This window comes from Epargyreus clarus, unplaced genomic scaffold (assembly GCF_041222505.1).
Source record: "Epargyreus clarus isolate Ecla_fem2 unplaced genomic scaffold, WU_Ecla_fem_2.2 ptg000021l, whole genome shotgun sequence".
Lineage (NCBI taxonomy): Eukaryota > Metazoa > Arthropoda > Insecta > Lepidoptera > Hesperiidae > Epargyreus > Epargyreus clarus.
This window is the reverse complement of record NW_027332228.1, coordinates 4,200,831-4,215,307: the sequence shown is the minus strand read 5'-3', so window position 1 is coordinate 4,215,307 and position 14,477 is coordinate 4,200,831. Positions and strand designations below refer to the sequence as shown.

Sequence of the window (14,477 nt, the reverse complement as noted above, 5' to 3'; positions counted from 1 at the left end):
GTACCACAATTTTTAAATATGGTCAATAAATAATAAAGAATAAATAAATTGAAAGTTTTTGTTACACAAGATTTAGTTCTCTAGCGAGTAAATTTATCTCTTCCCTCTCCTACATTCGTAACAGAAACTGTGAAGCTCTTAGAAGTGGGAGTTTTATCACCCAACTTTTGAACTACTTAGGAAGTCTTTTGTTTTTATGGGCCAACTAAACTTTTTATACGACTAAAATTTTTCGCCTTTTATTTGCATATAAATGCATCACAATTAGGCAACGAGAACTGTTTCTGTTAAGAATTTATTTTCAAATTTATTTTATTTATTATTAACATTTATTTTATTATTTTATATATTTAAGATTTGTATAAAGTAGCCGTAATATGGAAAATTATTTTGTATTTTTTTCTTTACTATTTACTCGTTGCTAATTTCACAGAATATGTATAAAAGTGAGTACTAATCATTAAAAAATAAAGTGGCTATGTTACTAATGATGAAATATTGCTCTTATGTAATAAAAATAATATTTATTATTTATTACGAAAAAATTCCCCAACTGAAAAAAACGTATTCGTGTGTCTTCCATAACCCAGAAATCCATGATCAAATATAAGCAGTTTAAAAATAAATATTATAGTAGCAGAAATTATAAACATAGGACTTGATTTCTATAAAGAACACGACAAACTGCACATTATATTATACAAACAAGATTTTCTCAGCGCGGACATTTTTCCATACTTTACAACTCGTAAATATATTAGCGAATTACAACTACATTTGTGTAAAATAAAATAAAATGAAGAAGTAAAATTTTACATTAATAGGTCGACAGAAGACAGACGGGACTATAATTTACCGCGGAAATTAAGACGTCTAGTCAGGGCTTGGTTCCACATCAGCCGTTGAAACAGTAAGCGATATTGTTTTAGCGATATTTTTAATATTGTAACAGGTGAAGGAGAAAGATTACGCGTATAATGTTTCCAAGTTATTTTATATGGTTTAGTGTTCGCTTACATTGCTTCGTGTAAGTCTTAAGCTTAGATGATCATGTGCGTGAATCGTGTTTTAAAATGTATTCCTGGTAATATAATTTATGTAATAATGTTTTATGATTTTTTAGTTATATCTCCGTATATAGTACGTGTGCAAAATTACAGATGTGAATAACATATGGGCAATTTAACATTATTAGTTATACTCCACATCCAGTTATAACGAGAACGTTATATTCTTGGATTCCTTTACGATTGATTACGACCTATCCTTACGACCGATTGGTAGTATGCCTATTAATAATCGCTTTTAACCAAGTTTTCACTTCTAAAACTTAAAGTGCTTAATTTGACAGTTTTCTATGCAATAATTATCAAATTCCTTACTCTGGTACTCAAACTCGGTTAAGATTCAATATTACTTAATGGCGTAAGACTACTATACTATAATATCATAAAGCTCGCTAATTTCTCCTACGATCAGACAAGTACCTAAGTCGAAATGGCGCCTGTCTCCAAAATAGTTTTAGTGTAAAATATTTCACCTCATTTCAGTTCAAGAGCATTTAATTTTAGATTAACACGTTTTATATTTGTGATTTTACTTCCGTTTTTTATAGTAAATAAAAAAAGAGACAGGTATATTTTTATTGAAATGTGAGAAAAACTGATATATACGTACCTATTTAGTTATAGTTTTGATTCTAGCCATAATAATAATAAGAAAATACGATATACTGAAATCGAGAATTTTTTTTTCAAATGTATGTATTTATGACTAAACAATTGATTTTTTAAAATAATTAATTTATATATTTTTGGTTAAAGTTTTGTACCTACTCATATTTCATTTAAATTCTGTCAAAACAATCATTGTTTTACATACATTTGTAATTCTAATGCCATTTCTGAAGCAAATTATCTTATATTGTTTTTGCATTTACATTTGGACCCAAAATAAATAACTTGGAGTCAGAACATAGAATAGTAGTAATAAAGTAGAATATTCTTGTTTTCATAGTCAGTGATGGTTCAGCTCAGTGGAAAGAAAATGGTTAAGGTTTGAACCGCACAAATATAGAGTTGAGAGTCGTGAACAAGAGTAGAATGGAAATGACTCGAATTTAAGGGGCTCAAACTCCCTAACTAGAATCATGTATTGATACGTCAGTGACCTTTTAGGGGTCTGTAAGATTACGGAAATAGGAGAATCTTTTATTCTTACCGGTATTTGCGACCTATTCCTATGGAGGGCGACAAATTAAATAAGACTTTCAACTAGGTCTAACCTTTCCCAAACAAAAATCTGCATGTCAGCCGACCATTCGTATCTATTGTATCGTATCGTATTGGTAACGTATCGTATCTTATTCGTCCTGTATTCGTTTCGTATTCCTATCGTTTCCGTATCGAGTCATGTAATATTTGCAAATCAATATAAATCAGAAACTATAATCGTAACGTAACGCTCCAGCGTAAACTGTTCTGTTACAAAAATCATTTAAAAAAATACATTGGTAATGTAATGTAATGTAAAATCATTTTAAAAAATGATTTTTGTTCCCTCATATAACGTACTTAAAGAAGTATAACAATACAATTTAATTGTAATCAAACTTACGCCTAATTCCGCAACAAGATCTGAAAACTAAATCGAAACTCAACGCCTGAACTATGAACGAGACGGGCAATCCAGATAACTAGAAAAGTTAGATTCTCTTTCGCAAGTATTCATTATCGCAAATAAGAAAACTACAATACAGTCCTGATCTATTTATCTTTATTTGGTGCGCAAGGAATATTATGTGGATTAACTATAGACAACTACTTAGTTTTTGTTTAAACTTTAAGGGACACATACATTGTAGGGCTTTAACGTAACAAGACACAGCATAATGTAACACTATTAAAACTATATAAAAACTAGCTGACCTGGCAAACGTTGTGTTGCCATATAAGTAAAAAAATGTTAAGGGTGAACAACTCTTATCACTTAGGGATATGAAAAATAGAGAGTAGCCGATTCTCAAACCTACTAAATATGCCTATAAAATTTGGTGAAAATCGGTAAAGCCGTTTCGCAGGAGTACGGTAACTAACATTGTGACACGAGAATTATTTAATTAAAAAAAACCTTTTCCCACGGACTAAATTGTGAATCAAAACCATTCTCAAGTCCCCTTGAACACACACCAAATTTTATGAAAATCAGTCCAGTCGTTTAGGAGGAGTTCAGTGACATACACACGCACATAAGAAATATATATATAAAGATAAGTATTTCATCAAAACAGATCATATATTTTATTATTTTTCACAGTTAATAATGACATAACTAAATTATATTATGATCACACATCATCAGACCATACATAACACATAATGATATACTAAGTATGTGTAATAGTTCCGCGTTCAAACTCTTTGGATTTGAACGCGAAAATTTGTATACACTACCGAATTTAACCACTGGGCTATGATAGCAAGGTTATTTTTACGAACGCACAAATATTCCGGGAATACCTCGGAAGATACAAACTTCTTTGCTATTCTCGGAACGATAATAAACAGTACAAAAAAGTGTTCTACTCCTACCGCGGAGGGTAATGTTCTTCGATCGTATGTGTGTAAGTATATATAAGTGGGGTAGGAAGGTCCTCGAATGGAGACCATGTCTCGGCAAAAGGAGTACAGGACGCCCCCCGACCAGGTGGACTGGTGACCTAAGGCGGACGGTGGGTAACCGCTGGATCCAGACTGCTCAGGTCCGGTCGGAGTGGCGTAGATTAGGGGAGGCCTATGTCCAGCAGTGGACTATTAAAAGCTGATTGATGGATGGATATATAAGTCACATTTTTGGCACGCCCTAATAGCCATTAGGATTATTGTTTTATTGTTGATGTTACAGATTTTAATATAATATTATGTTCCGTTAGATTCGCATAAACTGTGGGTGTAAGCTTGAACTATATTTATAATCAGTGAGGTTTTGGTTTTTATAATAATTGGTAATCTAAAGGCATTTATGAAAATTCTTTTCCGTATACCGGTCTATTTATACTATGTATCCTAATGTAAAGTACCTAAATAATGGCATATACATACTAACATAAATACATACACACACATACATAAATCAAATTTATATTTGGACCTGACGATAAAGCAGACGTGCTACCTGATGGAAAGTAGTTAACGTCGATTATGGACATTTGCAACACCAGAGGAGTCGCCAAAGCATCACCGGCTTTGAAGGAGAGCTCTTTTTGCACCTTTTTTGAATTAAAAATAGGTTCTTTACAGAGCACTTTTTAAATATTTATTATATGTATATACGTGTATATTTCCAGTGTTCGTGCTATGCTGGTCGCCGTACATAGTGTTCGACCTGCTCCAAGTGTACCACTACATACCACCGACACAGAGCAACATAGCCATCGCCACCCTCATCCAGAGCCTGGCGCCACTCAACTCTGCTGCAAACCCGCTGATATGCTGCATGTTCTCTCCACACATTTATACCAGTTTGAGGTAAGTTAAACATCTTTATACTCTTCAAATAGGTAACTTAGACAATTTTGTAGGAATCCGGTAAAAGAAACTCGATGTAGGTTTGTTATTACCTTACGTAGTTATGGCCAATGTTGACTTACTGTTACCTACCTGAACAGAATTGGAGCACGTAACGTCGACAAACGCGTTAATGTCGCTGATCGCTGAAGCTGAAACGCCTTTCATGTCTTTACTATATCCTACATACAAAAATGCAGTATTGTAGTACATTCTTGATTGCTAGTATACTAATGGTACGGGAGCTAGCAACGTTTTAAAAGTAAGAATTTTAGGTCAGCTGATTTTGTGATATGTCGTCCTTCTTGCACTTTCGGTTAGAGTCTGGGCTATCTGGCTGGCGGTAGCGGTTGCGTTCATTACTGCGCATCCTACCTGTCCAGGTAATAAACCTGGATTTTAAAAACATTTTAGAAGGCGTAATTTTTAATTTTTTGTTTTTAAATAAGTCTACCTGACATACTTTTTTTATTGCCAGACATTTTTGACAATGCTAACGATGTGCCATACGCGATTTTTTTATTTTTTTTTATAAAAATTTCAAAGTATTTTATAATGTCTGTAATTTTAATATTATGTTATTTAATGATAAGAAAAACTTAAAATAAATTTGCCAGACATTAATTCGATTGTCAAGTTTTGAATTAAAATGAAAAAGTCATGAAAAGTATTGCAGTATAATGCTAGTACTCGTAGTGCGAGAGAAACAGTTGCAAAATTAGTCGAGAATGATACAGAGAACCATTACAAAAGTAAATTACTCGTCACTGTCTATATAAAAATAATAATAATAATAATAATCATTCTAGTCAGAGCAAGTTTCAAAAAAAATTTAAGCCTAAGAAGGAATATAAAATTAGATTAAAATTTAAAAAACAAAACTTTTTATTTAAATTGTTCTGATTACTAAATGTAAGTTATAAATAATTATAGTTAAAAAAACTAAAAAACACGCTTTTATGATAAAATCAACTAAAAAGTAGAAAATAATTTTCAATCTAAGAATCAATTAAGGAACAGTAAATAGTATAATTGTGGAAAAAGTGTGGGGTGCTCCATTTATCAGGTTCGAAAAGCACCCCACACTTTTTCCACAATTATACTATTTACTGTTCCTTAATTGATTCTTAGATTGAAAATTATTTTCTACTTTTTAGTTGATTTTATCATAAAAGCGTGTTTTTTAGTTTTTTGAACTATAATTATTTATTAATTTTTAGTATTTCTCGTTATAGAGACCACCATTATTCATCGTTTGTAAAAAAATGAAGTGTCTATCTATTACGATTTAAGAGATAAAGCCCAACGACAGACGAACAGACCGCAGAGGGTTTCGTTTTAACCTTTGAGTACGGAATCCTAAAAATCATTCTACAAGAGCGCATTATAGATATGTTTCAGAACATTTGAGTTATAGGGAAATAACATTAATATTTTCTAAACTAAAAATCACGATATAAAAGTTACGCCTATTGAAACTAAATAGCAATAATTATTTGCAATCTAAAGTTGCGATGAACTTTGCTGAAGGTGTTTGAAAAATCTCGCCTCGAAAATCGTTAATCCAGAGGATGTTGATAAGGACAATGGTACAAAACTATTAATGTTTAAAATATTGAATTGTCATCGGTCCTTAATAAGTATGCCAAATTTCGAGTTAATCCGACGTTTTGAAGGGGGTTAAAATCATGTTCAAAGATTCCGTTACATACTAACATACCAACATACCAACATACATACGTCTGAAGCTAATAAAAGCGTGTTAATAGTTAATATTAAGTTTTTCAAGTTATTTCAGCCTATAGTGACGTCACAAAAAAAAGAGGCATCTTCATAATCATCATCATCATCGTCGCTGTCTTTGTCAATGTCATTCATATCATCTTCTTGGGAACTTTCGTTATCTTCTGAAACTCTATCATCTGCAACAGAAAAAAAAATAAACAGTGTAATTCTTCTTGTTCGTTATAAAACATTTTAGTTATTATTGATAAATATTCCATTTGACACTTACTTTGAACAATAATATCTGCAACTGAGGATGGTAATTGATCTCCCCAAATCCTAGAATCAGCTTCTTCGTGTTCTTCACACGATAATGTTGCCTGTTGCGCCACTGTCGTTGTCTATCTCTCTCGCACCTTCAGCTGTCTCTCTCGGACTACTAGCATTATACTGCAATACTTTTCATGACTTTTTCATTTTAATTCAAGACTTGACAATCGAATTAATGTCTGGCAAATTTATTTTAAGTTTTTCTTATCATTAAATAACATAATATTAAAATTACAGACATTATAAAATACTTTGAATTTTTTATAAAAAAAAATAAAAAAATCGCGTATGGCACATCGTTAGCATTGTCAAAAATGTCTGGCAATAAAAAAAGTATGTCAGGTAGACTTATTTAAAAACAAAAAAATAAAAATTACGCCCTCTAAAATGTTTTTAAAATCCAGGATTATTACCTGGACAGATAGGATGCGCAGTAATGAACGCAACCGCTACCGCCAGCCAGATAGCCCAGACTTTAACCGAAAGTGCAAGAAGGACAACATGTCACAAAATCAGCTGGCCTAAAATTCTTTCTCGAAAACGTTGCTAGCTCCTATACTATAAGGTTGATTGATATGATGGAATCACCGCCGCAGACAAACTGCGATGGATTTTACCTTCAAAAGTTATTAAAACGGCAAGACTAACTTCCACATTTACAAGAAGAAAAATATCAGTAATAATTAAAATCTCAATACGATTGCAGTAACATACGTATTAGAAAGACGACACTGTAATATAGCGCCACTAAATTTCCATCAAGTTTCAATACAGAATTGAGATGTAGGTGTGTACTGGAAGCTATCTCGACGTATAATTCGAGCGTGCAATTGCAAATTGAGTTACGTCTGCGAGCAGGTGTGCAATGCAACGTCTGCAATGTACATATTAAACGGAATACGATGTGTATTTTGAATAAGGAATGTATGATGTTACGTTCAATCAAGTGTTAATTTCTAGAAGTTATTTGTGAAAATCGTGAATAATAAAATATATTTCCGTTAGTTATTTTTAAATAATATCTCTTTAAGTCATACGCGCGAATAAATATTACTATACTTTATAATTTTCATTTTTTCTTCAATTTGCTTGAGTTATTGTTTCCAGTGGCTCACGGAATTTTGATGGGATAATAAATATTATCATTGACAATCATATTTTATCGAATGAGTAGTGAAAACTGTACAAATAAAGCAAGTGCTTTTTTCTACATTAACAATATTAGATAGAAAATATACAGTACTAATTAAATATATAACACATTACTTTTTATATAATATCAGAAACATGCCTCCGTATTAGAAAGACGACACTGTAATATAGAGCCACTAAATTTCCATCAAGTTCCGATACAGAAGTGAGATGTAGGTGTGTAGTGGAAGCTATCTCGGCGTATAATTCGAGCGTGCAATTGTAAATTGAGTTACGTCTGCGAGCAGGTGCAATGTACATATTAAACGGAATACGAATTGTATCTTGTTACGTTCAATCATATTTTATATTGAGCTTTGGAAGTGATTTCTTAACTTTTAATGTCATCAGTTTTGATACTAACCAAATAAATTAAATCTATGAATACTGATAACAGTGTACGTCTGTAGTTTATAAATACGAGTAAGTTATTTTCGGGAGTCATAATATACTTTTTTAAACATCTAAATATATATAATTCAAAGGTCACTGACTGACATAGTGATCTATCAACGCACAGCTCAAACCACTAGACGGATCGGACTGAAATTTGGCATGCAGGTAGATGTTATGACGTAGGCATCCGCTAAGAAAGGATTTTGATCAATTCTACCCCCAAGGGGATAAAATAGTGGATGAAAATATTACTTCGTAACGCGAGTGAAGCCGCGGGCAAAAGCTCGTTACTAAAATATAGATGTATGTTTTTTCGTTAATTTGTATGCTATGGTTGTTTGCGATGCGGGATGTTCGGTTTGGTTACATTTATCGATCCAATGTTTACCTACACAACCTGCTTGATCTTCTGTTCACAATTATTTACCTTATATATTCATAACGCTTGATTCACTTTTTAATATTGTTGGATATACACATTAGAAGACGAATACAAAATCAGTCAGACAATGAAGTCTAGATTTAGTATAGTCATGCTGGGTCGAACCCAGAAACTTTTGATTGACAGACTTGCATAATGATTAGTTCATCTAGCAGTTCATTCTTAGAATTTGTTCCTTATGAGTGACACTATCCGACAAGGAATAGTATAGGGTGTGTTTTTTTCATAATTAATTCATTTGACTACTGGCTAGAGAAAATCGCTTTTATCAAAATCGACCTCGTAGCTCCTTTCAGCATTTTCGCTAATCCTTATTGTATAGAATTTGGCTCTAAAGGCCCATTTAAAAAAATCACCATGTATATAATTTTATATTTGCGTGCTTTTAAGTAAAATAAGAGAACATTATTTTAATTGAACACCTATTGCATACAACCTTATTTGCAAAAAAGAGTGCTCTGATCTAACTAATCTGATCTGATCTGTTTTAATCTGATATGTGTTACAGGCGCGTGCGGCCGTACCGCTGGCTGTGGTGCGGGCGGCGGCGCGCGCGCGGCACGCTGCGCTCGCGCTCCGACTCCACCGCCAACTCCGACCTGCTCAGCTCCACTCACGCACGTCGCACGCACTCTGTCGCTACGGTAACTATAATTATAGTATATTTGGACAGAATTTCCACCTAAAGAGATTCACAGATATGTATGTATGTATGTACAGGGTACACTACAATATTAACTAAAATACGGGTAGAAGAGAGAATCAGCTGATGTTATCCTGTCATTCTATAAGGAACATCATGTTTTATGCATATTTTTCTGAATGTAACAAATTATTTGGATTTTTGAAGGTGGTAGAACCCTTTGTGGTTCGACTCCGGCGGCACTACCGCCACACCTATTTCTGCCTAGTGATAGCAGTGTTAGGCGCTTCTGTGTTCCGTTTGAAGGGCGTGGTAAGGGAAACATACTTTTGGCCGACCTCAGGTAGGAATATCTATTCCTATCTGGGATTTATTACAGATGTCCATGGGCGGCAGTAGCCACTTACCATCAGGTGGACTGCATGCTCGTCTGCTACTCCTATATTATAAAAAAAATGTATATTGCTATTCATACCTTAGAATAAATTGGAATACTTCATGTTAGGGGAATAAGAACGCAAATGTATAGTTTCAAAATAACAACTTTTTGGCAGATTAGAAAGTCGATACCATCCTAAATAGGAGATTTGCTTAAACTGGACAGTCGTGTAATTGCTTGAAGTTTCGACAGTTGTATACGTTTTTTATAGCTAGTTGCTGTATAAAACTTATACAACTGAAAAATAGCGGACTATTTAGGGACCTAGCAGACATGCCGCTATAAGCTTCGGCGATTTCGATACAATATATCGCTTCTGCAAAGTGTTTTGGCGACTTGTTGCATTCGGTTACGGTATCGACTTCGGTAAACGCTTGCTTTAGCGACTGCGTTGACGCTGCGTCGCATTTTTTTCATTTAGTGGATGCAATAAACGTCTAAAAGTGATTGCAACCTGGAATCATAGGAGAGCGTTTGATCGCTACATCTAATTTCTGAAAAGCCACTAAATCTTCGATCGCCGAATTTAATATTAGCATGTAGCTGCGGCTCTTATACATTACGTAGGTTATACGTTAGAACTACTAGGAATAGAAACAGATAACGTCCCCTGTTTTAATTCCTACTAAAGTTCACTAGAATATTCCATCTGTGCAAATACTTGGAATATATTTAACGAGTACTTGATCTTAGTATTATTTTATTCCCAACAAGCGATCAAAGTAAACAAGTTTAATTTTAGAAACTAGTTTATTTTCATTAAAGAGTTGGTGAGTGAGCCGCGTCTTTACAAAACTTTTAAGAGCCTCGAAGAAGCTGATATTGAAAGATACAGTAAATTATTAGAAGTTAGGATTAAATTTAAATTTGAACATTTCAAGTGCTTTGGGCAAACTGTTAGTATCGCATTGAAGAGCAAGAACTAAGTGGTTAATTGACTAATTGATAAAAAACTAAAATAGATATAGCAAATGGATTTGCAGTGTAGTTTTAGTGTGGTTTAGTTAATGTATTGTAATGGTGTTCTGTATAACTGGAACGATTAAACAAAACAGCGAGTTGCAACTAGTTGATAAATAAATACTAGAAAAAAATGTGATAAATTTCAAAACAAATTTCACTTTTTATCAATAGTTACAAAATATAATGACACTAGATTTATCTTAAGAACTAAACTTACTTTTCTACCTTTAATATATTAATATTAAATTAATGTAAAAAAATAAAAGTCGACGACAATACATTTTATTCATTAGTCACTACAATACAATCCCTATGTTGCTTTTTTCATTATGTTACACTAATATTCCCATACATCCCTTACCTTACAGGTACTCAACCGCACCCGCAGCAGCAGCATGTCCCGTCCGCAGCAAGACAACCGCCGCATCCAGCTCTTGGTGCTGATCTCGGCACGTGACTGACAGTACGAGCCCGCCGTGACGACTAATGACGTCATGCTGTAACAACAAAGTCGACGGCTAACGACAAAGTCGAAAGTGTAGTGTGCAACAACAAAAGAGATAACAAGTTACTGTTGTTGCGTTATCGACTGTACAATAAGTTTGGCATAAATGGACAATTATTAAAAGTATAATAAGTGAATTATATTATTACTAGTGTTTAAGTAATTAAACGTTGTAGAGTCAGTATGGTTTGACCGTTACACCTATTTAGCGCGTGAAACAGTTTTTCTAATATGGAAGCCTGTGGATATTGGCTGGATTATGAGGCATGAGGCGACCATCTTACTCTTTAAGAGTGGCAATACATCGGCTGCTGGTAAACCTACTGTTCTGCATGTGAGTCCTACTTACCATCAGATGGACATGTTCCAAGCAGGAGTATTGTTGTATTGAGTATTGTTGATAACGTACGGTGTCACTCGAAAGAATTGATTTTAGATCTTGCGCCGATCGCCTGAAAGGGTTTAAAATCCGAGGCACATAAGTCTATTCCCATACACAGTACGGTGTACTTGGGCAAGTAGGCCTCTCCGGTGCACCCTATTGTGCATGGCAGGCATTATATAAAAAGTCACCAACAACAAAGTGTTGTAAAGTACGGGAACCGAAGTATATCGGATATTGTATGACAAAATGCATTATTATAGACTAGAACTATTTAATAGTTATTATGTATTAAATGTTTTTGGTGGCTATATGGTTCATATTATTTATTTGTGCGTATGATACTAAGTGTAGGGTAGGTATACTTGTACAAGCAATCCAATTATGGTTATTCAGCATTTTTGTATTTACCTTGAATTCAATTACGTAGAGCTATTAATTAATAGCCCGCCACGCTGGCCAAGTTTTGGGGGGTTTGGTATATCGAAAAATCCAAAAATATCGAAAAATCCAAAAGTATAGAGGGTTTTCAGGCATGTATTTTTTTTCTACTATTAAAAATCGCAGGTAATAAATAGTTTTCTTACGAACACACAAATTTAAACTGTTGTAGTATTTATGTTCACTTATTCGCATTCCTAGCTTCCCAATTGTGGAGAAGCCTAACAGTGAGTGAAGTAGCCCAACAAAGACTCATACGCACAAATTGATGAAATGATATATGAATGTATTATATAAATCATTGTTGCATGTTTAAAATGTATAGCTTAGTAGAGTACAACTCTATGTATAATCGCATTATATTGTAAATTTTAATACTGTGTTTGTATGAAATACGAGAAATTCTCGACTATTTTTTCAGTATTTTAAACAATACTTCATTAAGCAAAGATTGTAATTTTAGTAATAATATGATGATTAATCATCATACAAATATATTCATAATAAAATTACTTTTTTAGTTAAGTTTAATATAAATGTTATGAACAAGAATCACCGTGCCATCTAGGGGCTACTGTGTTAAACTTATAGTTAAGAACATAGATTAGTAAAGATTACTCACTCCTAACAAGAAAATGTACCCAGTTTTGAGAATTGAAATAGTTGCGTAAAAAAGTTTTGCCACGTCTCCGTGCTAAAATGTCCCTAAAATATTTGAAATCATTATTTATTTATTACGCAGTATTAGTTATATATTCGTAAATTTTCTCTAAAAATGTTTTTATTTGTCAAGAATAAAAAAAAAGAACTTACTAATAAGCCATTTGTGGCTTCATTCAATTTCAAGGCGGCGAAGTATCTTTACTAATCTATGGTTAAGAATAAAGAACAAAGTGTAATGGAGTGTATCGTAAGTATAAATTGATTCTAGCCAAAGTCTACGCTTTTAAATATCGTCTAGTTTTAAAGTGTTAACACAAGTGAGACGAAGTGACTTAGTCTTGAATTAATGTAATATCATATTATTTTAAATATTATATTTTATTAATAAGCATAGCTTTATGTTATAAGCATGTTAGATGGATTATTATAAGTAGTATTGCTGTGAAAATATATAAAGTGTTTAGGTATTAAAGTGTAATATCTAATTTGTTAGCGAGTAGCGCCATCTCTGGAAATAAAAGCGCAACTCGCGTACAGAGACTGTTTAGTAAGTTTGTTCATAATTTGATTTCCTTAAATCTCCAATAGAGACCTCTGTAACCTTACCATGAGTTTTCAAAACATCCCACAATTTTATGTAACGTTTACTCAATCCATTATTCTGTTCCGTTTTCTTAGTAGACTGAGTAAACGTAACAGTAAGTAAGTGCTCAAGTCTTTTGGCTTTTTGCGAACACATGTTCGCAGAAAAGAGAGACAAAACATAAAGCGCCATTTGTCAATTTAGACATTTAATGTTACGTTACTGACACTATAGTTCTGATACAATCCGCTAGGGGCGCTGATTGGAAGTTGTATGGGCAAATACGTAAACAAATACCAAAACAGTCATATTTATCAAAACGTAAAAACTCATGGTAAGGGTACTACTGTTCTTAAATGTTTTCGTAATTTATTTCAATGTCATATATTGATTACAAGAAATTCAGTAACATTATAACCGTATGTAACACCACTATCTAAAAATGCTCACACATTTGTAAAGTTAATGTAAATTTTTAATGATTAGTATTTATGACAATGCAATCGTATTTAAATGTTTTCGTATTAAAGCAGTGTAAGAATCACTTCAGTTATCTACATATTTATATTGGAATAATTAACTGTAGATACTTATTATTACCTAAGTGTAAAAGATGAGATCTTTCGTATCTTTGCAATTTAATTCAAGTATTGCCATTGAGTATCGTAATAAATTAAATTAATCCGTTACACTGCGATGTCATGAAATATTTAATATCGGGACCTTTTACAATAGTTTTGTAATAATTCAAAAATGATTAAAAATGTGGAATATCTTGTGGTATTATTTCTACCAAAGACTATTGTTATGTAAAATAAGAACTAATAGTTGTAATGCATTTTCTCTTAATGTATTCAAATTATTGAGAGTGATCCAAACATTATGTAATGAGATTTCAAAATTCAAGTTGTTATATCAAGATCTTAAATTGTCTATTTCTTTGTTGTTTTAAATATAAAAAAAAAATGTCAAACATTTTAAGGTGCTTACAAACTTTAGCATTTGTCGACCATATTAATGGTTATTATCATATTTTTTTACTAATAACTAATACAAAAATGAATTTTACGTCTTAATGTAAGATTAAGCATCGATCTGTAATAATAAAGTGTTATGAAATAACACCTAACGCTTTATTTTGTTTCAATGCTGTTTCTCGATTTTACAGTATTATTATACATAAATGAGATGTAAAAAGGATAGTTTAAA

The 14,477-nt window shown here is 32.7% G+C and overlaps 1 protein-coding gene across 3 annotated transcripts in view; it reads left to right on the top strand.

The window, feature by feature from the left end:
* NGR-A26 (neuropeptide receptor A26) overlaps positions 1–14,209 on the top strand; it is a 150,847-nt gene extending 136,638 nt beyond the window's left edge. For 2 of the 3 annotated variants that reach the window (XM_073084468.1, XM_073084467.1), the window contains 3 exons: positions 4,346–4,526; positions 9,158–9,293; positions 11,063–14,209. In XM_073084468.1, coding sequence (XP_072940569.1) covers positions 4,346–4,526; positions 9,158–9,293; positions 11,063–11,155 — 410 coding nt within the window. In that variant the 3' untranslated portion in view covers positions 11,156–14,209. Of the gene's footprint in view, positions 1–4,345; positions 4,531–9,157; positions 9,294–11,062 lie in introns of those variants that run through there. The other variant, XM_073084469.1, reaches the window with a different exon arrangement.
* The last annotated feature ends 268 nt before the right edge of the window (positions 14,210–14,477 follow it).